The 26,488-nt window shown below is 48.3% G+C and overlaps 1 protein-coding gene across 6 annotated transcripts in view; it reads right to left on the bottom strand.

Annotated features, from left to right (window-relative positions):
• The window catches only part of NCOA1 (nuclear receptor coactivator 1), a 1,112,411-nt gene that overhangs the window by 517,615 nt on the left and 568,308 nt on the right, over positions 1-26,488 (bottom strand). For all 6 annotated transcript variants that reach the window (XM_085613077.1, XM_085613079.1, XM_085613078.1 and 3 more), the window contains one exon: positions 24,715-24,820. In XM_085613077.1, the coding sequence (XP_085469203.1) occupies positions 24,715-24,803 (89 nt within the window). In that variant the 5' untranslated portion in view covers positions 24,804-24,820. The remainder of the gene's footprint in view (positions 1-24,714; positions 24,821-26,488) is intronic.

The following is a 26,488-nucleotide window of genomic DNA, read 5'->3' as shown; positions in this document are numbered from 1 at the left end:
TGGTGTAGAGTGCAGCAGTGTGTCAGAGTGGAGTAGAGTGTTGTGGAGTAGCATAGAGTGTTGTGGAGAGGTGTAGAGCAGTGTGGAATGGCATAGAGGGTGTTGCATAGAGTGGGGCAGAGTGGAGAAGAGTAGATTGTCACAGAGTGGAATGGTGGAGTGGCGTAAAGCGGAGTAATGGAGTGGTGCAGAGTGGAGTAGTGTGTTGTAGATTGGAGTAGAGTTTAATGGAGTACAGCGTCATTGAGTGGAGTGTTGTAGAGTGGAGTAGAGTGGCCTACAGTGAAGTGGCATAAAGTAAAGTGGTGCAGAGTAGATTGGCATTGGCTTTGAGTAAAGTGGTGTAGAGTGCATTGGCATAGAGTGCAGCGACAGAGTAGAGTGACACAGAGTGGCAAAGCATGGAGTGCAGTGGCGCAGAGTGGAGTAAAGTGGCGTAGAGTAGACTGTTTTAGAAGAGTGAAGTGCTGCATGGTAAAGTGGAGTGGTACAGGATAGAGTGCTGAGGTGTGGCATAGATTTCAGTGGTGTTGAGTGCAGAGTAGATTAGGATAGCATAGAGTGTAGTGACGTAGAGTCCAGTGGCATAGAGTAGAAGAGAGTGGCGTAAAATGCAGTGACAGTGTGCAATGGTGTAGTGGCATAGTGTGTAGAGTGCAGTCTTGCACAGTAGAGTGTCTTAGAGTGCAGTGGTTTAGAGTGCATTGGCATAGACTGCAGTGGTGTAGAGTGTTGCAGAGTAAAGTATAGTTGCGCATAGAGTGCAGTGGTGCAGAGCAGTTGGCATACATGCAGCAGTGTAGAGTGCATTGCTTTTGAGTAAAGTGGTGTACAATACATTGGGTAGAGTACAGTGGTTTAGAGTAGAGCGAAGCAGTGTAGAGTGGCCCCACATAGAGTGGCATACAGTGCAGTGGTGTAGAGTATATTATTTCAGAGTAGAGTGAAGTGGTGTAGAGTGGAGTGGCATAGAGTGCACTGGCGTAGAGTGGAGTGTGGTGCAGAGTGGAGTGGCCTAGACTGGAGTGTGGTGCAGAGTAGAGTGGAGTGGCCTAGACTGGAGTGGTGTAGAGTGCAGTGCCAAGGAGTGCAGTTGTGCATAGTAAAGTAGAGTGCATTATAATAGAGTAGTGTAGAGTACATATGTGTAGAGTGATGTGGCATAGAGTGCAGTGGTGCCCAGTAGATTAGAATGTTGTAGAGTGCAGTAGCGTAGAGTGGTGCAGAGTACAATGGTGCAGAGTAGAGTGGCAGAGTTCAGTGTTGCAGAGTGCAGTGGCGTAGAGTGCAATGGCGTAGAGTACAGTGGTGCAGAGTAGAGTGGCAGAGTTCAGCGTTGCAGAGTGCAGTGGCGTAGAGTACAGTGGCGTAGAGTACAGTGGCGTAGAGTACAGTGGCGTAGAGTACAGTGGTGCAGAGAAGAATAGAGTGGCATACAGTGCAGTGGCATAGGGTAGAGTGTTGCAGAGTAATGTGCAGTGTTGTAGGGTGTATTGGTTTTGAGTAAAGTGGTGTAGAGTGAATTGGTGCAGAGTAGTTGGCATAGAGGACAGTGGTGAAGGGTAGAATAAAGTGGCTAAGAGTGCAGTGGTTTAGAGATCAGTGGCTTAGAGTTAGGTGTTTTAGAGAGGAGTTGCGTAGAGTGGAATACAGTGGCGTAGAGTGCAGTGGCATAGAGTATACTGTTTCAGAGTAGAGTGAAGCGGTGTAGATTGTAGCGACATACAGTAGAGTGCCATAGAGTGCAGTGGTACACAGTAGATTAGAGTGGCTTAGAGTGAATTGCCGTAGACTGCAGTGGCATAGCGTGGAGCGGTGCAAAGTGGAGTGGTGCAGGGTAGAGACGCAATGGCGTATATTTGAGTGATGTAGAATGGCATAGAGTGCATTGACATAAATTAGAGTGGCGTACATTTCAGTGGCAGAGAGTGCAGTGTTTCAAAGTAGACTGTCTTACAGTGCAGTAGTGTATAGTAAAATGAATGTAGAATGCATTGGCATAACGTGCAGTGGAGTAGAGTAGAGAGGTGCAGAGTGGAGTGGCATAGAAAGCAGTGATGTAGAGTACAGTGGTGCAGAGTAGAACAGAGTGGAGTAGAATAAAATGGTGTAGAGTGCAGTGGTATAGAGTGTTGCAGAGTATAGTGACAGAGTAGAGTGGCACAGAGTGGAGTGGTGCAATGTAGACTGCAGTGGTGTACAGTGGAGTGGCACAGAGTAGATTGTTTCAGAGTAGAGTGATGTGGCGTAGAGTGGAACGGTGCATGATAGAGTGTAGTGGTGCACGGTAGAGTGTAGTGGGGTACAGTAGATTAGAGTGCCATTGAGTGGATGGCATAGAGTGTGTTGGCGTAGAGTGCAGTGGTGCAGAGTAGAGGGTGTTGGTGTAAAGTACAGTGGCGTAGAGTGCAGGGTTGCAAGTAGAATGGCGTAGAGAGGAGTGTCACATAGTAGAGTGGGGTAGAATGCATTAGCATAGAGTGGAATGGTGCAGAGTGAGTGCAGTGATGCAGTGTGGAATGGCATAGGGTGAATGGAGCGCGTGCAGTGGCATCGAGTGGTGCAGAATAGAGTGGATTGGTATAGGGTAAAGTGGAGTATGCATGGTGTGGTAGTGCACTGCCATTACAGATAACACATCTTCAACTGAAATAACAATTACATGTCCAAAATACTCCAAAGGCAGTGAGGAAGTTAACGGCACTGCTGTTGCTGCTGGCCAAGAGACAGGTGGCCATACACTGGAAAAAGTCAACACTACCGACTCTAAAGGCATGGGTGCGGGACATCACATATTGTAAAGTTCAATTGTCCCACTATTGGGAATTGAGGCCGACCCAGTCCCGCCCTAAAGATATATGGGATCCATTTGCCAATTGGCTCAGAACTGCAGGGGAAGAGGTATGTTAGGCCTGATGGCCATGGAGTGGATACATTCGATGTGTTACCATAGCAACTAAAATAAAGCATGTTGGTGGGAGTGTACCACGGGATAGTAGCCGCAATGCCCCAGTACTGTGCCACAAGAGTGGCCAAATCAACCTATTGTTAATATCATACAGTGGCCCAGATCTATGGCAACGTAAACATGTAACTTTTGTGAGTTGTAGACACACAATCAAAATGGCGGTATTTCAAATGATTGTATCCCTTTTCATTTGTTCCCTATCCTCATCTTTTTCTTCTTTTTTGTGTTGTTGATTATTTCATTGCTGTAAAATTCAATAAAAAGAATTTAAAAAAGAAATGACAATTACATTTGCACAAACATGTACAGTGCACAAATTATAATGTGTGGAAATATCATCACCTAGTGTATTTATTTGTTTTGATAGTATTAAAATATGTGTACCCACCACACTTCAGAATTACCCTCAGTAGCCAGTATGCATTGTCACATAAATCCTATCACTTTGAAGTCAAATAAAGAAAAGTAAACACCAAGCTCCCGAGGGAGATGGAGCCTGACATTTGACCCCTGTCTTTAAATGCACAGCACATGTGGCAAGATAAGAACAAGATTTAAAGGTCTGTTTACTTAAAGGGAGCACTTGGAAGGATACTGTAAATAAGGTTTGGGCAAGGGAAGGGACAAACTCAAGCTTGACAGCCTTAAACAAATAAAGCCAGCAAATAGAAAGCAAGAAAATGTGAGTTACAAACCAAAAAGCCAATGGTAAGCAGCGGTCGGAATGCATTTCAGAGGAAGCTCCCCAAGATGTTGTTAAGAAACCAGACAGCTGAGCTGTCTGGTAGTCTATGACCTAAAAAGGAATATAAGAGGTATGGAAGTAGACAGATAAAAGGAGGAATACGGATGTTGCACGGGTGGCTTTAAGTTAAAACAAAACACTGTATCCTTCCTAGATATACTCTATTAACTTAGATTAGCAACATGAGAAACAATGTCTGACCTATATTTCATTTCATAACCCTAACACCAGTGCTTTAAATGGGAAAAAATAAGTGCAGGTACCCATTAAATTGAGCTAGGGGCCCGGCTAGTGGGCGGGGTTAGAGGCAGAGTTAGACAGGATACACACTTCTGTTGAGTATTAATGTTGTCCTTGCATTGCGCTGGATAGTGGTCTCAAACTTTCCGTATGTGCATATTAACAACTAAAACCCTGAATGAGCCAAGCCATCAACAGTACTTTTAGCACTTTCAGGCAAATAATCAATGTGCTCTAGGACGAGACTCTGGCACTTACACTGGTTGCGCAACAGAACAAAACATGTGAGAAATGTATCAATTCAAACAAAATGTGTTAACTCGTTATACAAAATGAAGGTGAAACACCAAATGTTCATGTTTTCTTGTTTTGTAATATTTGCAGCTTCTTAGTATCATAATATTTCTAATGTTCCTACTTGGTTGCATTTGGCTCAATCCTTAAATATTCAAGGGTGCACACACACAAACAAGCATTCCACGCATTTCTTTTCAAATACCTCCTGATTCTGTTCCTCTCAAACACACACACTCTTTTCACATCTCTAGCTCGAGATCCCTCCCGCACTCAACCTCTCTCCTGTTTGTAGCTAATTTTGTCCCACTCTCGTTACCCCAATTGTATCCTATCACTCTCCCTCATCACTCTTTCTATTTCTAAACTGCCCTCCCTGCGCCTCTCTACCTCTTTCCATAACCGTCTGGATGTCTTCCATATCTCTGTCTGTGCTTACCCCTTCTGCCTCTACCTTTTCCTACTTTAAACTCTCTACTCTTTCCCCCTCACTCTTCACCTTCACTCACCCCCATTTCCCCTCCTCTCCCCTCGGCAGGAGGCCCCACGGCCGGAGAGCTTGCACTGGCAGGCAGTGAACACTGCAGGGTCTCGAGTATGTACAGAGTCCTGCAGGGTAGAGGTCAGGGGGAAGAACAATACTGGCCTCCAATGGGAAGGTCGGTTGACCTCCCCCACCTCACCTGGGCTCCAGGGAGGCTGCTTAAGCCATTTTCACCACCTCATCCCCGCCCATCATGGACTCAATGTCCCAGCGGGCGGGGTGGAATCGCAGAGACAAGTGAGTCATCAGAAAGACAGTCAGACTCCAGTGGGAGGACAAGGGGTGAAAATAGCCCTTTGTGCCTGCGTTCCTCCACGACCCAGCATCGATGCCTGGCAGCTGATGAGGACAAGGAGAGGTAGGAAGCAGAGGCCCTCTTGCCCCTGCGGCAGGTCTCCGATAGGAGGTTTAGGCCCCACCGGGCTGCTTGCCACAGCAGAGTAATACATATGGCAACGTCCAACTTGCTGCCAAACAAACGGCACGCAGCTGGCCTTCGGGCACCTGTTAAGTGCCCACCTTATTAATCCGTTCCTGAGTACCGGTACTCTCCTTAACAGTGGAGAAGTGCCGGTACTCGGCTCAGTAAATTTAAGAAGTGCCGGTACTCAGTACCGGTGAGTACCGGCCCATTTTAAGCACTGGCTAACACTAAATAGTCAGAGTTCACTGAATGGATACCTTCAGCTGGCAAAGAAGCGGAAGGCAAAAGAGGCTAGAGTAATATACTAATTTCCTTTGTGGCCTTAGGGCTAACTCTCTGAATTCAGGACTTGTCAATAAGGATGTGTCTTAAGGCCGACAATGAGTTTGCAGACTTTTTTGGATGAAATCCTTGATTCGTCACAGGAATTGAGGAAGGTTCCCTGACCTACACTCAATAATAATGGAGTTTTTCTTAACTCCAACCAAGAATGTATATTCGCCACATCCTCTTTAAGCACTTTCGCCAGACCACCTCTGGTCCAACAGTGTTCTTGAACCACGCCAGAACCTCGTTCTGAGCACCTCCCATGGTTCTTTTTCTTTCTGTAACACCGGTTACCCCAATATTCTGATCATCAAGCATTCTGGCTTCTAAGTTGGCATCTAGAATTTTCGGCTTGCTCTGTTTAGGTGCCATAATCCACACTAGATCTTCTCTTGGTTTAGGATGCAAAGGTGGTGCTGATATTTTAGGGGTCTGTGTTCTTAGTTTTGTTTTCCTGCCAAAGCCCAACTTTATGTGCTCTGAATAGTTCAGAATTCTAGGATCTATTGTTGCATATTGTCTGCCCTGGCCACACAGTTCTTTGTGGTTCTAGTAACTGCAGCAGCAGTATAGGAGGGCTCTTCTCCCTCTATTGTCACTAGAATGTCTGCATTTTCAGCTTGTAAGACTGATTGTATGCTTCTTCTGGATCCTTCCATTGAAGCTACATGGCAGTCTATGCAAAGACATCAACACAGTACTTGTTGACATTATAAGGGGTGATCGAAGGCACACGACAGCCATGTGTAAACTGCAGCTCCTATGACATAAGGGACAATCAGTAACCCCATATTTGCATTCTGCTCTGTGGCGGCATGGCTCCAGTGGGCAGTTGGAGAATTGTCGAGACACGGGACATTAGAAAATAGCTACATAGAAGAGATGATGGATAACAAAGCTGCACTTCCTAGGCAGGTGGACCCCAGACATGGTAAGGAAAAAATGCTCACATTAACGGACATAGCCAGACATTGTCAGCAGCAACACTTAGGCAAACCAACACTAATGTGGCATACTCTTAAAATGAGCTTATATGGCCTCTTCCAGGACGGGTGACGCTGGTAAGGCAGAGAAATACGGATATTTTGCTGCAGGCGCGTATAAGTACTGTTGGAGACTGCACATATTCCAAGATCTGAGAGATGCCTGTAATATCCCAGCCGGGCAAGACCTATTACACACAGCTTTGATTAATATACTATAGCCTTATAGCCCGATGCTGAGAGCTATACCAGTTGTTAACCAGAGTTATATGCCCGAGCCGAAGCCTTATAGCCCTCCGTAGCTGGGCTATATCGGCATTAAAGTCCAGCTCCCTTTAGCTATAAAGGCTTGGCTCGGACCTTTACCACTGTAGCGGGCCTTTAGTGGCCAGTATAGCCCGGTATGGTGGGCTATAAGGCTATAATATATTGCATAAAGGCGGCGAACTGCAGCAGCCACATGAACCATTGAATATGGGCAGAGGAAAGAGATATGTTACACAGTTATACACTGGACTTGTTGAAGTTACCAAACCGAATATGTCAGCACTGAGTGACAAATTGCAAATAATTGGGAGAATCAAAGGGTAACGGAAAAACAATGGACAGATAGAGGAAAATTTCGAGCTGGTCCCCAGAAATATAAGATTTTTATTAATACAATATTTTATACTGTACCTAGCTCACACCCAACAGGCTACATAATATTTACAAGACAGCAGTTGATTGATGCACGAGATGTAACGGTGAGAAGTGCATATTTAATAAACATTTTGCTGAAACCTGGCCACAGGTAATAAACTTTATGTCTCATGAAAAGAACACACAATAGAATAGCAGCCTGTAGAGCTATGGATCTTCCTATTGGCTATAAATCATATGCTATGGCGTGGAAAAGTGAACAAGTATCTATAATTACACAATAACAGAGAGAATCGGAAAGTGGACAGAGGTGGAGAGAGAGAGAGATGCAATAAGGACCGCACAAAGAATGGGAACACAGTCGTGTCTGACCACAAAAGAGATCTCTCTACTGAAAATCCCACGATATAATGACGATCGACCACCATCAGGAATACAAATTCAAACAAGCATTTGCAATGCAATCGGTCTCGCATTTGGGACTTTATATGTATTTAGCCATGCAGCACATTAGCCATGGGTGCTGAAACATCTACTGTTCTTTAACATGGAGGGAAAATAAGCACCAAACTGCGTGACACACCGGGTATGGGAACACATGGAGAGAAATATTGCCTTTCAGCAGGGAATGGTATAGTCCAAAGCTCTGTTTTTAATATAAAATCAGGGCCTTCGGTGGTCATATCACTGAAAATACAAGATTTGAAAAAAATATTGTCTACGGGTACTCATGGAAGACAATTTCAATGGACTGGAATCTAGAGAATGCTAAAGTGATTCTGGTATTTTACAGACCTCTGCTGGTCGTTTTCTATCAAGAAATTTAAATAGGAGCGCGCAACCAAGATGGCCGCGTAGGTGCGAGGCTCCAGAGGACCTCCGCGACCTCCTGAATTAATCCTGGCGATATCCTGTCCTTGTTGAGGGGACTGTGTTGGGGAACCGGAGCTGAGGCGCCACCCGTTTTTTGGGCTCGAATCGGACCCCGGACGCCGGTGGGAGCATCGATCGAAGGTTGTGGCCTTCTCCTCGCCGGCCCCCCGGATTGGAGTAGTGGGGCGATCCGGGGACAAAGTGAATAACAGCGGCGAACGGGGCTGGGCGACTGGCGTACCCCGCACTTTCACTTTCGCTTTTGCGCCCTCCTAGCTCTCAAGCGGGGTCGGACTGCGGAGCGGGGTGTGGTGATGTGGCCTTGTCCAGGAGCCCGGCTGACCCGCCGGCGGTGGGTTGACCCGCGGTTCGGTGGTCGCCCCTGCCCCCCCCCTGGCACCCGTGACTTGGTAGAGCGGCCCGTTTGGGGTGCTTGGCACGACGGTGGAAGAGCCAGCATGTCCACCAAACAAGATGGCGACCGGGCGAAGGTGAAGACGACCCGCCGTGGCACGGCGCACCAGGCCAACAGTATGGACCGCTACACGCTCCAGAAGGGTTCTCCGGAGACATCGCGTGCATCCCCGGTGGGCCCGACGGAGGCATCCGCTCATCCGGTGGATCTGACCCTCCGGGACGTCATGGGCGCCATCGCAGAGATGAAGGCTTCGGTGGACCAGCGTTTCGACACCTTAGCGCAAAAAATAGACTCGGTCCTGGTGGATGTGAGCCTTGTGAGGGCAGACTTGTCCAAAACAAACGACCGAGTCGACTCCCTGGCCCACACCACGACGAGCCTCACGACAGACGTGGTGGCCCTCCAGAAGGAGGTGCGCCGGCTTGGCCAGGCGAGCGCCCTGATGGACCGGCGACTGGAGGACTCCGAGGGTCGGGCCCGGAGAAATAATGTCCGTATTGTGGGGGTGCCGGAGGGACGAGAGGCGGAGGCGGCGGATCTTTTCGTGGAAGAGTTGATCCTGACCCATCTCCAGCCCCGGGGGCTGAGTAAGCTTTTTGCGGTGGAGCGTGCTCACCGGGTCCCCGGGGGCAGACCTAAGACTGGTGCCCCGCCGCGGCCTCTCATTGCCCGGATTTTTAATTTCCGGGACAGAGATGCTATCCTCCAGACCTCCAGACAACAGGGACCGGTCAAGCTTGACAACATGGAGGTACATTTCTACCCAGACTTTACCCCGGCGGTCCAGAAGCAGCGGCAGAGCTTTCTTGGTGTTAAACGTCGCCTGAGGGACCTGAACCTCAAGTACTCAATGCTCTTTCCAGCTAAGCTGAGGGTAGAGGTGGATGGTCGCACGCACTTCTTCGACCGGCCCGAGGCGGCTGGGGACTGGCTGGACACTCTGCCTGGAGATCGGGGCCGGGGGGGCGGGGGGGGCGCGGCTGGCGCGGCTGGCGAGGAGGGCCCGCCGGAGCAGAATTGAGGGGTGACTGCATAGGCCTTGCTCTGGACGTTGTTCCTTCACCATTTATTGATTGCGTATTTTCCCCTCCTATGGAGGTCGTGCGGGGTCTGTTGGGGGCTTCCCTCCTCCTCTGGGGGACTAGTTAGTATTTTAGCTATGGGGCGACAGGCACACTGCACTTTGGGGGGGCTGTCTGGGCTCATGCAGGGGTGCAGGGAGGGGGGAGTTTTGTTGGGACCGGGGGGTGGGGGGGGGTGTGTTGTTTGTTAGCACCGCAGGGCAAACCCGCTACTATGTTGTTTTTAGGATGCTCGATGGGGGACTACCGATTGTTTCGACGTATGATGGGGGGTAGGGATTTGGCTGTGTTGTCATGGAATGTTAACGGCCTGGGGGATAGGATTAAGCGTGGGGTGGTCCTGCAGTACTTAAAACGTATTTCACCAGATGTTGTCTTCCTGCAGGAGACGCACCTTATAGGTAACTCCTTTCATGCAATGAACCGGCGGGGATATCGTTTGGCGGCCCATTCTGGCTTCACCTCGGGCTCGCGGGGGGTGGGTATTATGATCAAGAACTCGCTCCCGTTGGAGATTGATGAGGTGCGCCATGATGAGAGGGGACGCTACGCGGTTCTGGTGGGAAGAATGGAGGGTAGAGTGTTTATCTTTATATCAGTGTACGTCCCGCCTGGGTTACAAGCCACCACATTTGCGGACCTGGGGCGCCTCCTTCTGGACCTTCCGAGTGGCCTGCTGGTGGTTGGAGGGGATTTTAATGCGGTAGCCTCTGGGTCTATGGATCGCCATCCCCCTAGGGACCTCCCCCGGGCACAGGCGTGGCTGCCCGGCCTTCTGGACACGCTGGGCCTGGTGGATTGCTGGCGATTAAAGCATCCTGCATTGCGACAGTACACCTTCCACTCGGGTGCCCATGGTAGCCTCTCGCGGCTTGATTACATCCTTGTCCCGGCGGCCCACGCAGGGAGGGTGGGGGAGGTGCGCCATCTGGCGCGGGGTATCTCAGACCACTCCCCATTGTTGTTGCATCTCGATGTCTTCCCGAGGGGGGATGGCAGGGTGGCCCCAATCAATGCATGGTATTTGCGCGACCCCACCATTCGTGCCGATTTGATCAAATCCCTACAGCGATATTTCGATGAGAATGTGGGGTCGGTCTCTTCGGCCATCTCCCTGTGGGAGGCTTTCAAGGTAGTCCTTAGAGGGGAGGCCCTCTCCTTTATCTCCCATGCCCGGCGGCGCGAGCGGGAGGAGGTGACCCGGGTAGAGGCCGAGATTGCAGAACTGGAGGGTGCCCTGGGAAGCGGGGTAACAGACGACAAGTTGCATGTTCTACACCTAAAGCAGGCGGCCTATCGGGCCCTCGTCACGGAGGCGGCCAGGGGCCTCAGTAGAGAGCAGCAGGGGCGATTGTATGATGTGGGTGATAAGGCTGGCAAATTGATTGCGTGGTTGGATAAGAGGGAGAGAGCGAGCCGTGTGGTGCCTTTGATTGAGAGTGTTGATGGTGCGTGTGTCACTGAGCCGGAAGCCATTGTCTCCTGCTTCGCGGATTATTTCCGCGAAGTCTACTCCCCGGTTTCCCCCTGCTCGGAGGCAGACTCCCATGCCCTGCTTCGGGACATCGCACTGCCCTCCCTAACGGTGGAGGACAGGGATTCGCTGGACGCCCCTCCCACCTCGGACGAAATTGCCTTGGCCATTCGCTCGGTTGCATCCGGCAAGGCCATGGGCCCCAATGGTATTCCCATCGAGCTCTACAAGCTACGCCCGGATGTGTTGGCGCCCCACCTGCGCGCGATGTTCCTGGCGGCCCACTCGCGGGGTTCCCTCCCGCCGGACCAGCGTCTAGCCACAATTGTGGTGATCCACAAGGAGGGGAGGCCCCGTGAACGGGTCACATCCTATAGGCCGATTTCGCTTTTGAACGCGGAGCCCAAAATCCTCGCCAAGGTGTTGGCCAACAGGTTGGTTGGCGTGGTGGGCGATTTGGTCCACCAAGACCAATCTGGCTTTATACCGCACCGCAACACGGCGCTCAATCTGTGGCGCTTGCACGGGGTGCTCGCGCGTGTCCCATTTGTGCGGGAGCCGGCCATCTTGGCGTCCTTGGACGCCACCATGGCGTTTGATACGCTTGAATGGCCATACATCTGGGCGATGCTGGCAAAATTCGGGTTTGGCCCGGGTTTCATTAGCTGGGTCAAATTGCTATATTCGGGCCCATTGGCGCAGGTGGTAGTGAATGGGCGAGTCTCGGCCCCATTCGCGCTGGGGAGGGGTACGCGACAGGGCTGCCCCCTGTCGCCTCTCCTGTTTGCTCTGGCCCTGGAGCCCCTGGCGGAGTGGCTGCGGTGGCACCCTTCTATCCGTGGTCTCCGCTGGACCCCCGAGCATGAGGACCGTGTGTCCCTCTATGCTGACGATATCCTTCTGTATCTCGCCTCCCCGCGTAAATCACTGATCGTCCTGGTTGATGTTTTGCGTTCATTCGGTCGCAACTCAGGCCTGGTCATCAATTGGGCGAAATCCTGTGTATATGTGCTTTCCGGGGAGGCTCCGGCCTTACCACGGGACTGTCCGATCCAGATTGCCTCCCAAGGTTTTCGGTACCTGGGTATCTATATCACTCTTGACCCGGAGGCCCGCTATGAGCGGAATTTGTTACCCCCCCTCCGGCGTTTGAGGGAGGACGTGGTGCGCTGGCGGCGTCTGCCGCTCTCGCCGCTCGGCCGAGCGGCCTTGTTTAAAATGATGTCCCTGCCACGCTTCCTCTACGCCCTCCAGAATACTATGGACTTGGTCCCGGCACGCTATTTCCGTGAGGTGGAGGGCCTCCAGCGGCGCCTGTTCTGGGACGGGAGGCCGCGCATTGCTCTGGCTAAATTGACGCTCCCGTGGTACGATGGGGGGGTCGCCCTCCCTGACATTAAACGGTATTACTGGGCCTCCCAACTAGCTGCAATTAATCATGGCCTTTACGGGCCCGCCTTGAACCCGGCATTTGAGATGGATAAGATGCTCCTGCCCGGTGGCGATTACAATCGAGCGCTCTACGCGGGCGCGCCCGACTCCCGTTTGACGGGACCGACGCGTGTCATGGTGCGTGTCTGGCACGCGGCTAATGCAGCTATGGGGTGGAAGGACCGTTTGACCCGGGCGTCACCGCTGTATGCGTCTGAGAGGTTGGGCTCCCTGTGGACGTCGAAGGGCTTCGAGAAGTGGGACACGATCGGAATCAGCACGGTGGGAGATCTCTGGACGAGGGGGGGATTCAAAACTTTTGAGACGCTGCAGGCGGAGTTCCAGCTGCAGGGCAGTGAGTACTTTCGGTACCTACAGGTCCGCCATGCGCTGGGCTCCGTCTTCCCGGATGTCGCATCCATTCCGGAGTCTTCCCCCCTGGAGGACAGAGTCCTAGATGGCCATGTCCCGGACAGCACGATCTCCCTCATATACAAAAAACTGATCAACGATAGATCGTGCCTGCTGACTAATCTCCGCGAGGCTTGGGTTGCCGACGGGCTGGAGCTGGACGATGAGGATTGGATTTCCGCGGTGGCCTCTCCGAAAGAGGTGGCCATCCCGGCTCGCCTTCGTTTCGTCCAGCTCAAGATCCTTCACCGGGTTTACGTGACGGGGCCAAGGCTTCTGCGTATGGGTTCTGCTGGTGACGGAATGTGTAAGCGTGGCTGTGGTGCGTTGGCGACTTTCATGCATATACTGTGGGAGTGCCCGAAGGTGGAGCGATTCTGGCGTGGTGTGCATGAGGTCCTGCGTGTGGTGACGCGTGTTGCGCTGCTGCCTGAAGCGAGGAGATGCTTGCTGAATGTATGGGAACCGAATGACTATTCGGTCCCGCAGACGCGGTGGGTGACTCTGGGATACATGATAGCCAAGCGCGACATTGCTCAATTGTGGGGATCCCAGAGGCCCCCTGCGGTGTCGGCCTGGAAAGAGCATATGGATTGGTGTATGTTTCGTGAAAAGGTGGTGTATGTGGCGAGAGGTAAGCCTGGGGCGTGGGTGAAACTCTGGGGCCCCTGGAACGCCTACCGCGGGGGTATTTGTGAGCCACCACTGCTACCGGCTGCCTCGCCTGCTCCGTCTCCCTAGACAGCCCCCCTCCCTCAGCCGCGGGCGCGCGGTCCCCCAGTCCCTGATCTATTCCCATCCCCCCCTCCAGAGTTCTGCTGCTGGTTTGGATCCCCCACTTATGGAGCACGTGCTGTTATTTTGGATCGCGGGTTGCCTTGCGGGTGTGGTTTTTTGGTGTTGTTTTGTTTCAAGAAAAGGGAACCGTACTGTGGGCTTGGAGCTGTGTGGCCTGCACCATTGATTACTCCTGTTTCATTGCTCTGCACTGCCTAGAGACTTTTACTGTATGTGTGCAATATGTTTTTGTCATTCTAGCGGCCGGCCGGATGGTTGTAGGCCCATACCTGTAACTTTTACGAACTGCAATAAACGGTTTCAAAAAAAAAAAAAAAAAAAAAAAAAAAAAAAAAAGAAATTTAAATAGAGGCAGTTGCCAGAAAAATTAAAAAAATAAAGTCCCTAAGCAGAAAGCAATTCTGGTATTTTACTGACCTCTGCTGGTCGTTATGTATTAAGACAGTTAAATAGAGGCAGTTGAACAGAACAAAAAGTCCCTAAGCAGAAGCAGACATGTCCTAGGGCTGATCTCCAGAGCCCACAAAGTACATACACATATAAGTATATACTAAAGTATATACAAGAGGTTTCGAAGGGGATATTAGAAAGAATTGGAGTAGGGGTAATAATACCTAGAATTGTTCCATTTCCTTATACAAGGGAAAAGATAGGATTGTAAGAGGTGTACACTGTCTGCAAAGTAAATGGAAGTTGAAAAACTACCAATGGATAATAGGTTGATGAACAGAACTTAACTGTGAGAGGGGCGCCTAATCAAATATGATTGAGACTTTCAACGTGAACAGAAGGTTTGTGAGAAATGATTAAATAATATGGGAAATGTTGTTACATAATGATATAAAACAGATGTGATGGAACAAAAAATCCAAGAAATGCCAGTGTTTGCTGTGGACGTGAACCTACTGGATTAACTGAAAAATTACAGATACTATATAATGGTGCTGGAAAAATAAAATAAAAACGAAGTTTTAAAAAGTGAATTTCATGCTTTTTCTGTAATTGTGACTAGGTCAGTATTGTTGGAGTCCTACAATTTACTACAGCATTCTTTAGTGCTGGGCCCCGAAATCATACTTTCCCAGTTCCCGTCCTTTCTTTAACTTTGGAAAAAGATCCACTAAAGTGATTTGTTTTTCAACTAGGATTACCAAATACTCCTATGTGGAGAGACCCCAAATGAAAAGAATCAAAATCAACCTGAAAGAGCGAGTGGGTGAACCCTTGAGGGTGAGTCAGATCGCAAGAGGTTGTCATTATGTTTTTTTTTTTAAATAAAACATTTTATTGAGTTTCATTAGAATATAAACAATATTCCATGTAAACATACCGTGGGAGTTTCAGTGACGTCATTCATTATTCAAGCTACGGGTTCTGTAAATCTACAGCTCTAAATAAGCTTACAAACTCTCTCTTTCATCATTGCGGCAATGACCCATGATAACAGCATACTGTGGCTGTGGAATACACATATCCAGCGAGATCCCCCTATATTAACACCAATCTTTCTAGATTTTAGGTTTTTGCGAAAAACCGCTTGCGGGGTAAATTGATGTGACAAGAATCTTACAATAGTCCAATACCTCTTCCACTTCTCCACCAGAAGTGAGGGAGGGGATCAGCCCTGTTCTAGTGCTTAGCAATGTCTGTATTTGCAATAATAAGCCCCAGCCAAGACATGGTAATTTTACATCTGGTTTCGTTCAGGTCAACATTTATACGTAAGATGGTCATCTTGGGGTCTGCAGGAAGCCACAAACCAATGCCTGGCTTAAAACACTAAGCACTCCTTTCCAGAAAGGAAAGATTACATTACAGCTCCATACTGTGTGGATGAAATCCCCAGTAGGAGTTGCAGATCTCAAGAGCAGTGAAGCAATAATAACTAATTTCCACAGACTAGCACGGGCAAGGTATGTATAATGAAGGTATTTTAATTGGATAAGATAACTGGGGTTTGACGGCTGTACTTCTGAGGGAAGCCATTGTCTCCCGCCAGTGGTCATTAGAAAAATATTCCAAAGTCTTGTTCCTAAGACAGGCGCAGCTGGTCAGAGCAGTTTAGGGTTTTTATAACTAAGGAACAATACATGTGTGTTATTTTGTGATCCTTCATTGCCCCTCGGCTGTAATTTCGCCTCTAGTGGACTGAAGTCTGGGAGCTCCTCCAGGTCAGCTTAGTAAGGAGTGAGTGCTTGTCTAAGCTGGAGGTAGCAGAAGAACAGACTTCAATAGAAGTTATATTCTGCATGTAAATCAGCAAAAGATCTCCTAATAGTCCATGCCACTATGTCCCCCAGTGGACAGGTGTCTATGGTGTCCCATTGTCTAAATCCCTGCAATTCAAAGGCTTGACGTAGACTCTTGCCGAGCCACTGTGGGGTTTCTCCTGTCAATTTTTGCTTTCAAACTCAAGTCCTTATTTGTGTCCTTCCAGATCCTGAATACCAAATGTGTGACCGGGAGCACAGGAAATAAAGAGGTACAAATAGTGGGTTATGATCTGAGCCCCCTGCATCACTCACTTTTCAGAGGCAAAGCATGGGTCATCAAGTGCGTCATTCCACCACTCGTTAAGAATCACCACATAAGCTGGATGGTAATAGGATGTGATGTCGGTAGCTGACACCCCACCATCATTGAAGCATTTGGTGAGGGCTACTTTAGGGAGCCATAGTTTCAAGGAAAGCTCCTTAGCGTGGAATCAATCCACATAAAGAACGTATGCAGTATCACAAAGGGGAGGTTTTGTAGCTTGTATAGGAGGCAACCATTCTAAAAATCGCTGACCTCCCTATCAAGGATTAAGTGGCACCATCACCCAAAATTTGATATCACTATTTAGTTTGGCAATAAGTGGTTGAATATTTCTCTCCCAAGCTGTCACTGTGTCATGGGTCACGTAAACTCCTAGATATTTAAGCACTTCTTTGAGCACTTGAGGATCATAGGCCCAGCCGAGATCTTGTGTCCGACCGCTGATCGGATATATGGTTGATTAAGCTCTATTAAGCATGAGTCCAGTAGAGTCATCAAAAGTACATCTCCAGAGGCCTATGCCTAGCTCTCTTTGGCAGGCAACAGCTCCGGTACATCTCTAGAGGCATCTCCCTAGCGCTCCTTGTCAGGCAGCAGCTCCTGTACATCTGCAGAGGCCTCTCCCTAGCTCTCTTTGGCAGCCAGCAGCTCCGGTACATCTCCAGAGGCCTATGCCTAGCTCTCTTTGCATGCAGCAGCTCCGGTACATCTCCAGAGGCCTCTACCTAGCTCTCTTTGTCAGGCAGCAGCTCCTGTATATCTCCAGACGCCTCTCCCTAGTGCTCCTTTTCAGGCAGCAGCTCCGGTACATCTCCAGAGACCTCTCCTTAGCTCTCTTTGGCATGCAGCAGCTCCGGTACATCTCCAGAGGCCTCTCCCTAGCTCTCTTTGGCAGGCAGCAGCCCCGGTACATCTCCAGAGGCCTCTCCCTAGCGCTCTTTGGCAGGCAGCAGCTCCGGTACATCTCCGGAGACATCTCCTTAGCTCTCTTTGGCAGGCAGCGGCACTGGTACGTCTCAAGAGGCCTCTCCCTAGGTCTGTTTGGCAGGCAGCAGTTCAGGTACATCTACAAAGACCTCCTCCTAGCTCTTTTTGGCAAGCAGCAGCTCCGGTACATATCCAAGGGCCTTTCCCTAGGTCTCTTTGGCAGGCAGAAGCTCCGGTACACCTGCAGAGCCTCTCCCTACGCTCCTTCTCAGGCAGCAGCTCCGGTGCATATCCAAGGGCCTTTCCTTAGCTCTCTTTGGCAGGCAGCATCTATATTCCATCTCCAGAGGCCTCTCCCTAGCTCCTTTGGCAGGCAGCAGCTCCGGTACATCTCCAGAGGCTTATGCCTAGCTCTCTTTGGCAGCCATTACAAAAAATGGGGTTTCCCAATACTGGTCGTGGACCACTTTTTTTTCCGAGCGAACTCGTGTGGACGACGGACGCCCCTTGATTGCCGCTATAAGCATTCTGCATTAATTGCCCTGAAACTGAGCAGGTGGGCCACGTCGCATCATCCACGGATATACACGCCCAACATGGTTTAATTAGATTGAAGACACCCACGCCCTGCAAGACTAGGCGGGTGTGTGACACGGCATACATATCTGTTAAGGTTGCCCCCCACAGTCCTGAGGAAGACCCGCCAGGCCGAGGCCTCAAATTACCCTCGCAGCCATAAGTCGGGTCGAAACATCGACGCCCATGTCTACCCTTTGATCACGAGCCCCATACTTGACGTGCAACTTTGAGAATCCTTCCTTGTTTCTATGAACTGTGTATGTGAACAAGTATTTCTGATTGTTTCTAAGTGACCAGGTTAAAGGAGACTGAGATTTGCGTATCAGTCCAACGTCTAAATGTCTTTAAACACCCCATAGGACACTACTTGAATTCTTCTTCACCTCTCCCACACTAGAGCACCCAAACCCCCCCTTTTTTCCGGACGTTCCATTGGAGCAACCTTTCCTTTCCTTACCTAAAACAGTAAATAGTATACTGCTCACCTGATGATATGGAATACATTCTTGGTGAAACTGTATTTGGTTGTTTGCACTCCTTTAATTTAAGTGAATGTATTTAATACAGCGAGCTAAACATTATATGCTCTTAATTTTGTTAAAAACAACAATTGTAGATTTGATAGATATCGTCTAAAAATACAGGTCTAGGACCATTGTCTTTTGTATCATAGCTCTCTTTGGCAGGCAGCAGCTCTGGTACATCTGCAGAGGCCTCTCCCTAGCTCTCTTTGGCAGGTAGCAGCTCCGGTACCTCTCCAGAGGCCTATGCCTAGTTCTCTTTGCAGGCAGCAGCTCCGATACATCTCCAGAGGCCTCTCCCTAGCGCTCCTTGTCAGGCAGCAGCGCCGGTACATGTCTAGAGGCCTCTCCCTAGCTCTCTTTGGCAGGCAGAAGCTATATTACATCTCCAGAGGCCTCTCCCTAGCTCTCTTTGGCAGGCAGCAGCAACGGTACATATCCAAGGGCCTTTCCCTAGCTCTCTTTGGCAGGCAGCAGCTCCGGTACATCTCCAGAGACCTCTCCCTAGCTCTCTTTAGCAGGCAGCAGCTCCGGTACATCTCCAGAGGCCTCTCCCTAGCTCTCTTTGGCAGGCAGCATCTATATTCCATCTCCAGAGACCTCTCCCTATCTCTCTTTAGCAGGCAGCAGCTCCGGTACATCTCCAGAGGCCTCTCCCTAGCTCTCTTTGGCAGGCAGCATCTATATTCCATCTCCAGAGGCCACTCCCTAGCTCTCCTTGGCAGGTAGCAGCTCCGGTACATCTACAGAGACCTCTCCCTAGCTCTCTTTGGCAGGCAGCAGCTCCGGTATATCTATAGAGGCCTCTCCCTAGCTATCTTTGGCAGGCAGCAGCTCCGGTACATCTCCAGAGGCCTCTCCCTAGCTCTCTTTGGCAGGCAGCAGCCCCGGTACATTTCCAGGGGCCTTTCCCTAGCTCTCTTTGGCAGGCAGCAGCCCCGGTACATCTCCAGAGGCCTCTCCCTAGCTCTCTTTGGCAGGCAGCAGCGCCGGTACATCTCTAGAGGCCTCTCCCTAGCTCTCTTTGGCAGGCAGCAGCTCCGGTACATCTCCAGAGACCTCTCCTTAGCTCTCTTTGGCAGGCAGCAGCTCCGGTACATCTCTAGAGGCCTCTCCCACGCTCTCTTTGGCAGGCAGCAGCTCCGGTACATCTGCAGAGGCCTCTCCCTAGCTCTCTTTGACAGGCAGCAGCTCCGGTACATCTTCAGAGGCCTCTCCCTAGCTCTCTTTGGCAGGCAGCAGCGCCGGTACATCTCTAGAGGCCTCTCCCTAGCTCTCTTTGGCAGGCAGAAGCTATATTACATCTCCAGAGCCTCTCCCTAGCTCTCTTTGGCAGGCAGAAGCTATATTACATCTCCAGAGCCTCTCCCTAGCTCTCTTTGGCAGGCAGCAGCTCCGGTACATCTCCAGAGACCTCTCCTTAGCTCTCTTTGGCAGGCAGCAGCTCCGGTACATCTCCAGAGGCCTCTCCCACGCTCTCTTTGGCAGGCAGCAGCTCCGGTACATCTCCAGAGGCCTCTCTCTAGCTCTCTTTGGCAGGCAGCAGCTCCAGTACATCTCCAGAGGCCTCTCCCTAGCTCTCTTTGGCAGGCAGCAGCCCCGGTACATCTCCAGAGGCCTCTCCCTAGCTCTCTTTGGCAGGCAGCAGCTCCGGTACATCTGCAGAGGCCTCTCCCTAGCTCTCTTTGGCAGGCAGCAGCTCCGGTACATCTCCAGAGGCCTCTACCTAGCTCTCTTTGGCAGGCAGCAGCGCCGGTACATCTCTAGAGGCCTCTCCCTAGCTCTCTTTGGCAGGCAGAAGCTATATTACATCTCCAGAGGCCTCTCCCTAGCTCTCTTTGGCAGGTAGCAGCTCCGGTACATCTCCAGAGACCTCTCCTCAGCTCTCTTTGGCAGGCAGCAGCTCCGGTACATCTCCAGAGGCCTCTCCCACGCTCTCTTTGGCAGGCAGCAGCTCCGGTACATCTCCAGAGGCCTCTCCCTAGCTCTCTTTGGCAGGCAGCAGCCCCGGTACATTTCCAGGGGCATCTCCCAAGCTCTCTTTGGCAGGCAGCAGCTCCGGTACATCTCCAGAGGCCTCTCCCTAGCTCTCTTTGGCAGGCAGCAGCCCCGGTACATTTCCAGGGGCATCTCCCAAGCTCTCTTTGGCAGGCAGCAGCTATAGTGCATATCCAGAGACTTTTCTCTAGCAAGCAGTAACTCTAGTACATCTCTGGCCATGGTGCTCCCTAGCTTTCCTTGACAGGCAGTGTCTATACATATCTGGCCAATGTGTACTGACAAAACCCTCTCCCTACCTTTCCTTGACAGGTGGTGGCTCGGGTACATGTATGGCAATTATGTACAAGGTTACAGATAATATTTCATATCACAATGTTGCCTGTTCTGTATGGCACTCAATATTCCACAGTATATGCTAGAGCTTTTGAGCTACCCTGTCAGTCAAAATATAAAAAGAGCCCAAGTCAAGGGGCACTCTCCTTGCATCTCCCTGGCATCAGACACGTTATTCTTTATTCTGCTCGATTAGTGATACTGCCGCTAGAAATGTGAATATGAGGCATTATTTGTATGAGACGCTCGGAGGTTTAACGGACACGCAATGCTTTTAAGTAGAAGAACAAGGCGTTGGAAATGAAATATCTGATTTCAAACTAGAGGCTTTACCCAACGGTAGGGTCAGACTGAGACAGAATATGGGCCCAGACGCCAAAATATAAGTGTCTCCTGTTAGCCACATCAAGTGGCCCACATTTGCAAATTGGGGCAGTTTTGAACTTGGACAGGCATGCTGTGTCGGTGTTGTCAAGGATATGGAAGGCAGCATGCTTTTGTGCTTGCTGTAGGCAATGTTTGTGGTAATATCAGTAAAATCGATTGTAAAAACAGGCCCATCACACCATAAACAAGTCCACAAACAGCCAAACTACCGGCCCATACACAGCCTTGTCTGACCAGCCCTTCTGGAACTGCCAGAATGCCCTAAAGGTCAGTACGACTTTGCCTGGTGGATATGTGGGCAGTAAGTGGCACGCTCAAGTGCCAGCACAACAAGTGTCATGCACCAATTCCAAGCGCTCACTGATATTCTGGACACCTGGATATGAATGTGCATTTGCATCTAGCTATGGGAGTACCACCAACCTCTACTTGAAGAAAGGCAGCAATAAAAGGATGCAGATCATACAGTAAATATCAAACGAGTATCACGTGTACATTCAGAAATAAAACGGCCAGAATAGAAAAGAGTCAGTGCTGGCTATGGAGCGCATGGAACGCAAGGTAAGGGCACCAGTTGCTGATACAACTTCTAGCATGTGGGAGGCTGAGTAGATCAGATTAGGTACATAAAGGAATCCTCTCAAGAGGTCTAGCTGAACTATACTTTCCCTTCTTGCTTTACCTGAGCGCTTCTGATGGCCAAGCTCAGGTTCCATGATGATATCCAGAGCCCAACGGCCATTGACTACGCTGACCGCATAAACCACGTCAAGAAGGCATTATCCAGGGGCTTTACTGGAGTGCACATCTACAGTGTCTGTGAGCCACTGCTGCAAGGTATTGAGGATTTTCTCAGCAAAGTTTATGTTCAGTGCTACGTCCACTTGCACCGGGCTTTTGACAAAGTGGGAAGTATGTAATCCTAGACTAAGAAAGGTGTTCATAAGCTAAAATGATAAAAACAGTTTTCCACAACACCTTTCTGCATAGTAAAGATAGCAGTGTTAGTAGAATACATGTGGGATTTTGTGCTACTTTGACTCAGTTAAATAAAGAACTGTAATATTATTTTAACTCCCATCGAATTTTGCAGTTCAATAATGCTTTTGGTAGAACTTTATCTGGTGGGTATTCTATATCCCCACAGACTTATTTCAAGAATTATCTGGAATGGAGCCTGAATTGTTTCCAGCAGTTCAGCCATCCAGTGTGGGGTGACACCAGCCATGCATTGCCAGTGGTCGCTGTCAGAAGTGACATAGCAGCACCATAAAGTTGTCACTAGAGCCAGAGTCTTCACTTACACTCCATTTCCCACTCCATAAGCAGAGACAAAAAGCCATGAAAAACACAATTACTGAAAAATTAACACACCCTCAGAAAACAGGAGGCGGAAATGTGAGGAGCAATCTGCGAAAGAATACAATATTTATTAAATAAATTACCAAAAGTAAGTAACTTTTTTTTTTTTTAAAGAAGATTAGCAACCTCAAATTTCACATCTACTCACAGCACTTAACACAACCAAAGGTTAAGAAATTTACAGGGAACAATTAAAAAACATAAAACGCTACAGAATATTTAGACCGATTCCGACCTCAGAGTCAAGAAACTAGTGTCAGGTAACATTTGAAGAGCATAACAGTTGCCGCCTGATTTCCAAGACGGCCATCCTTCTCTAATGCGCAGACGCAACTGCCCTACCACCTGAAGACTGGAATTGACCATGATCACTTTTTGAGGACATTTGGGAGTCATATCGTAGGACATCCCAAGACACAGCATTACCAATCTGGAAATCCCCTGATTCATCAAGAACTCCAAATGCTGATTCTCAATTTACCACTCTTTAGGTGTGTCTGCATTGAGCAGACTAACTCTTCCCCCGCTTAAGCGCTGAATTTGTTGTCATGTTATTATCCACCATGTGCTACATTTTTCTACAACTCTCTAGCCTGCTCTCCTGCTCCCATGTATATTTTTATCAATCAACTCCCTTGTGTCCCTCCTCACGGAAATGCATCAAGAGACAGAAGTGTATCTCATTGCCTGTTCGCCCATATGTTGCAGCTGTTGTAAACATCCATGCAAACACCTGTAGTCGATTTAGAACCGATATCTACAATTCCTATTTAAAGCGTTTTGCTGCATCCCGGGAAAAGGTCTATTCTTCATAAATACCCACAACTACAAAAGAGCTATATATATATATATAGTTGTTTAAACTTTTATAACAATAATAATACATTTTACTGCGAAATGGGTGTAAAACAGCAGTCACAAAAGTACAGGATGCCCAGGTCGAGCCATACATTTAAGCCGGGAGTCCATTTATCTGTCACAATGAAGGACAACACTCACCCAAAACGGGAAGCTAGTAATAAATGCCTGTCCCTTTAACAGTGATCCACAGGACGAACCAGGAAAGTTATTGGTTAACTGACAGGTCCATCTTTGTCACAGGGATCAAGTATGTCTAAACTTAACTCCCTGAGGCATGCACAGACCTAACTATACTTAGAGTGGTCAGTTTGTGAAGCACTATGGCTCTCAGGCTGGTAATGACCAGCAGTCTCAACATAGACTGTCACAGAAACAGGCTGTTTGGTCTTGTTCCAGCAGACGTCTGTCTGGGCTTTCCCATACAGTAAAGTCCGATTCTGGTCTTCATTGTTGGCCAACTTCTTATGGCACTCTCTCTAGGGTCTCCTAAATAAAACAAACTGTAACAAGCATGAACAGCAACACCAAAGACCTGGTTGCAAAGGGTATACAGTATCGACACTTGATAATTCCCACAAAGCTATGGACTAGAAGAGGTAGCTAACGTGGCCAGCAGTTGCCTTTCAACAAAAGAATGTAAGTCATGGCGAATGCAGCTATTTACATGAAACAGAGAATGAGAAGGCCCCAGGCGAAAGCGTTCCCGGGTTCAAACACCAGTTGGCTGATCCTGTTTTACCAGGCACAAGATGCAATTTTGAAGATTCCACAAGACTGAAATACAACACCTATGCACAATCTGAAAATGTGGTCCTTTTTGTTTGAACACTATGTGCTTTACCTAAAAGCTTATTGTAATTCTGTGTATACAAAACGCTTAAATCTCTTACCTGAAAAACAAAGACATCTGCCATTTTAGTGGAACAAAACACACCACATTTTGACTCTTTGCTAAGTAGGTCTATTACTCTTAGTTCATTGAATCTTCAAACTTTTTAGTTATGTTGCTAGCACATTGTGGTTTATAAGTTTTACTATCCGTACGTGAATTTCAGCTACACAAATGTAATGAGATGTATTTACTTGAGATTATCGACGAGTATTTTATTCACTGAAACAAGTAAGTGAGTAGTAACAATCTAAATGCATATGACAAGACCTTGAGAGACAAATCCATAACGCTACACAGAATTTCGCCAGGCACCTTTGCTACACAAGTTCCCTACACCATAGTCTCTCATACGTCTGAAACATACCAATGCCACCTCCTACACTACTGACAAATCTTTTTTGTAAATGTGTTTCCGGATAGAGTATCTGGAAACCTTTTGCGAACCTGGTCTAACTGTAGAGAATAAAATGTGCCCGCAGACACAGATGTAGAATGACAAGTTAAAAGAACATTTTCACAAGTCCAAACATGTCAGCTCTACCTAAATTTAGCAAATTACACACATTACATTTCGAAGAAACCTGCAGTGGTTGACAAATACCAATGTAATGCTTATTGTGGTAAACATTTTAACGAGTTAATTTGTGTGCCAGGCTTACCTCTGCACCAGGGTGTCACACGGGGACCCCTTCCTCTTCCGGGAATCATTGCTGGCAGGCTCGGCCGCACTCTCCCCAAGGCCACTCATCTTGAGCTACTTCAGGCCTAAAAAGAAATGTATATATAGACACAACAGGTGAAGAAGCACGTCTGATAAATGGCCACAAACATCAGATTACAGAAATAAATCAGAGTTTGTTTCATTACAGCTGGAAACTGTTCAAGTTCAAAAGTGTCCTATTTTATCCACCCACCACAAGATAATGATTCTGAAGATATTTTATTGCGCATACTAAATTACAGACCTTGGTTTATTTGGTGACAGGGAACATTGGAATAAATGGTCAAATATGGAAATTTTCTCTCCCATATAGATTATCATTTATATCTTTAGAATGAATACTCAAGTTTGTACAGCAAATTACCAAAATAATTCATGCCCAGGTTGGACCCCAGGCTCTGCTGCTCTTCATAAGTCTGCAATATCATGAACGGTTCCTTAGTATATATGTTCCTGGTGTCCATTCACGATGGACAGTGCAGTCAGTATATTAGGAATATTCCTTGACTGAAAACTGTTTCATTTGTAGAAAGTGTAATGAAAGAAAAATGTAAGGAACCGACAAATTTACTAAAATTGACATTCATATATCCATGATATCCCGCTCAGCCCTGTTGATTTAACGGAAAATTAAAGATTTTTTTAGGAAACATTTAATTTTAGAAACACTGGTAATCTAATTTGTTAAAGTTTTTACTTACCGATACGTGTGGGACAGAGCAATGACACTGCCCCAACGACATCACTCTTTGGCAGTGCGCAAGATATACAGGTTGGTTTTTCCGATCTCTGACCGCTGATTATGGGTGAACATAATGTGACTAATGTTTCTTTTGATATATTAAGATTTTGCTGAGCAGACACGATGGTCCTTCTGAATTACTGGAATGGCTCTCCAAAGCAAACTAGCCTTTCAGAGCGTACTCCAACATATGCCTGACTGACACAGAAATGACAGCCTTTTAGAGCGGATTACAAGAGTGAGCGGTGGAATGAACACAGGGCATTGTTAAGTTTTATAAAAAATAAAAAATAAGGGTATGCAATTGGGATTCTGGCAGGCAGAAAGTAATACCAAACTCAAGTTTTTGTCAGATATGTTGGGAGCACTGCTGGGATTCACTGTCCTACTCAGAGATGCTAAGCAATGTCCATAAGGATATGGCTGGCAGCACGAGCCGTCTAAATTCCGCAAAAGAAACCTCAAGCAGGTTTGTGTGAAGCATGGTCCACTTTTATTCAGCTAATGAGTGTGGAATTAAAGTTTGTGTTAAGTCTTATTCTAGTTCGGTATTGCGAAAGAGGACTACTCAGCTGACGCATATTTCTCTCAGGTGGTATGAGTCCCAGGGCCTTTAGGGGTTTTATTTAAAGCAACAGCTAGGAGCAGTTTCAGTGTACAACAACAATGCAGGTTCTGTCACCAGTCTGAGCAGTCCCTTGCATCCTCAAGTTATACAACTTAGTTCACACTGCATGAACTACATATAGAGTGAAACACCCGCCAGCAGCGGACTGGTGGATATGAAAACTAAGTCAATGTTCTCACCGGATGTGGGAAGGACAGCTATGGAGAATTCTCTTTAGAGCTTGAATGTGGGAAAAGCCCATCTTTCCTAACTGCAAGATTGGCGGAGCTAGAGCAAGAGACTGTTATAATCATTGACACACAACGAGAATGCGTAGCATAGATTGAACAAATTGAGTTTTTC

The sequence above is a fragment of the Triturus cristatus genome, chromosome 6 (assembly GCF_964204655.1).
Source record: "Triturus cristatus chromosome 6, aTriCri1.1, whole genome shotgun sequence".
In the NCBI taxonomy this organism is placed as follows: Eukaryota; Metazoa; Chordata; class Amphibia; order Caudata; family Salamandridae; genus Triturus; species Triturus cristatus.
Note: the sequence above shows the minus strand (reverse complement) of the source record. Positions and strands in the feature narration are given on the sequence as shown.